The sequence below is a fragment of the Vicia villosa genome, unplaced genomic scaffold (assembly GCF_029867415.1).
Source record: "Vicia villosa cultivar HV-30 ecotype Madison, WI unplaced genomic scaffold, Vvil1.0 ctg.000822F_1_1, whole genome shotgun sequence".
In the NCBI taxonomy this organism is placed as follows: domain Eukaryota; kingdom Viridiplantae; phylum Streptophyta; class Magnoliopsida; order Fabales; family Fabaceae; genus Vicia; species Vicia villosa.
Window position 1 is genome coordinate 319,690 of NW_026705361.1, and position 1,246 is coordinate 320,935.

The 1,246-nt window shown below is 39.4% G+C and overlaps 1 protein-coding gene across 1 annotated transcript; it reads right to left on the reverse strand.

The window, feature by feature from the left end:
* LOC131631412 (protein MAIN-LIKE 2-like) lies at positions 1-664 on the reverse strand. Its single transcript, XM_058902206.1, has 2 exons — positions 208-664; positions 1-121 (listed from the first exon to the last, which is right to left on the reverse strand). Exons 1-2 carry the CDS (start codon positions 489-491, stop codon positions 1-3), a joined length of 405 nt encoding a protein of 134 aa, XP_058758189.1. The 5' UTR covers positions 492-664.
* Positions 665-1,246: the final 582 nt, after the last annotated feature.

Consider the following 1,246-nt stretch of genomic DNA (forward strand, 5'->3'; position numbering starts at 1 on the left):
TTAGAAAATGGACATTTTTAGAGGTATTACTTCTTGGGGTCCTAGTCGATCTAATATTTGGCGGTAGAAAATGATTTTGGAATCAGGCGTTTTGGACCAATCCATTCCGAGTGCATTGAACCTAAACACATTAAAAGATGTAAATCAATATAGTTACAAATAATAATAGAATAAAAAGCAATAATTAAAATAAGATCCAAAAGTTACCTTGAAGCGTAAGGGAAGGCGTAACTGTTTGGATTTGCAGGGGCCAATACCGGCATTCTCCACCATGCCCATGCTTGTAGCAAGAATGCACATCCACTAAATGTACAACTATCCTTTTTTGCACATTTGCACAAGGAACTATATAGGTATGCCAACACAGCCGAACCCCAACTATATGTCTTTATTGCATCAATGTCCCCAAGTAAACACAAGTACATAAAATTAACACTATTTCCCGTGCCTTCGGGAAATAGAAACTTACCAAACAACAACATAATATACATCCTAGTTTTCTGCAGTATAGTTTCTTCGTCAGAAAACTGATCCAATTGAAGCCCAGCATAAGCTAGCTGAAGGCCAGCAAGCTTTATACCTTGGCCCCTACCCCTTTGTTGCCCCTCACCCTCTATTAAATCCACACCCAACAATTCGACGCATAGGGCGTTTGGTTGTTGGACATTTCCATACACTGCCTTTCCATTTGTTTTGAGACCCAACAACATGTACACGTCCTCTAGAGTGACGGTACATTCATCCATTGGAAGGTGAAAAGTATGAGTCTCAGGCCTCCAACGCTCACACAATGCTAATATAAACTTCATATCAACTGAGGTATGTGTTAAGTTCATTACCTCACCAAATCCCGCACGTTTAACGTAGTCCACAATCAAAGGGTCAGGAGCATTCATCTTACCAGCACGGGTCCTAAATCTCGTGACATCCTATAAAAAAAACACCTCCCATAAGTATTTGAAATTAGTAAATTTAAGTAAAAAAAATTAAGTGTTTACTCAAACTTACATAAGTGGCAATGTTTGCAATGGTGCCTCGATGCTCTTGACCCATAGTTAGGAGAGACATGTTTGTTGATGATGAAACACAAAGTTGCTCTGATGATAAGTTGCTCTGATGAAAGTATAAGAGGTGATGAAGAAAATGAACAAGTTTGGGAACATATTTATAGCCAAAATGCATAGGTTATTACGAGATTCCCTGCAGTGTCTTGTCCCGTCAAGTCTGTGGTGGGGACGAGATTCCT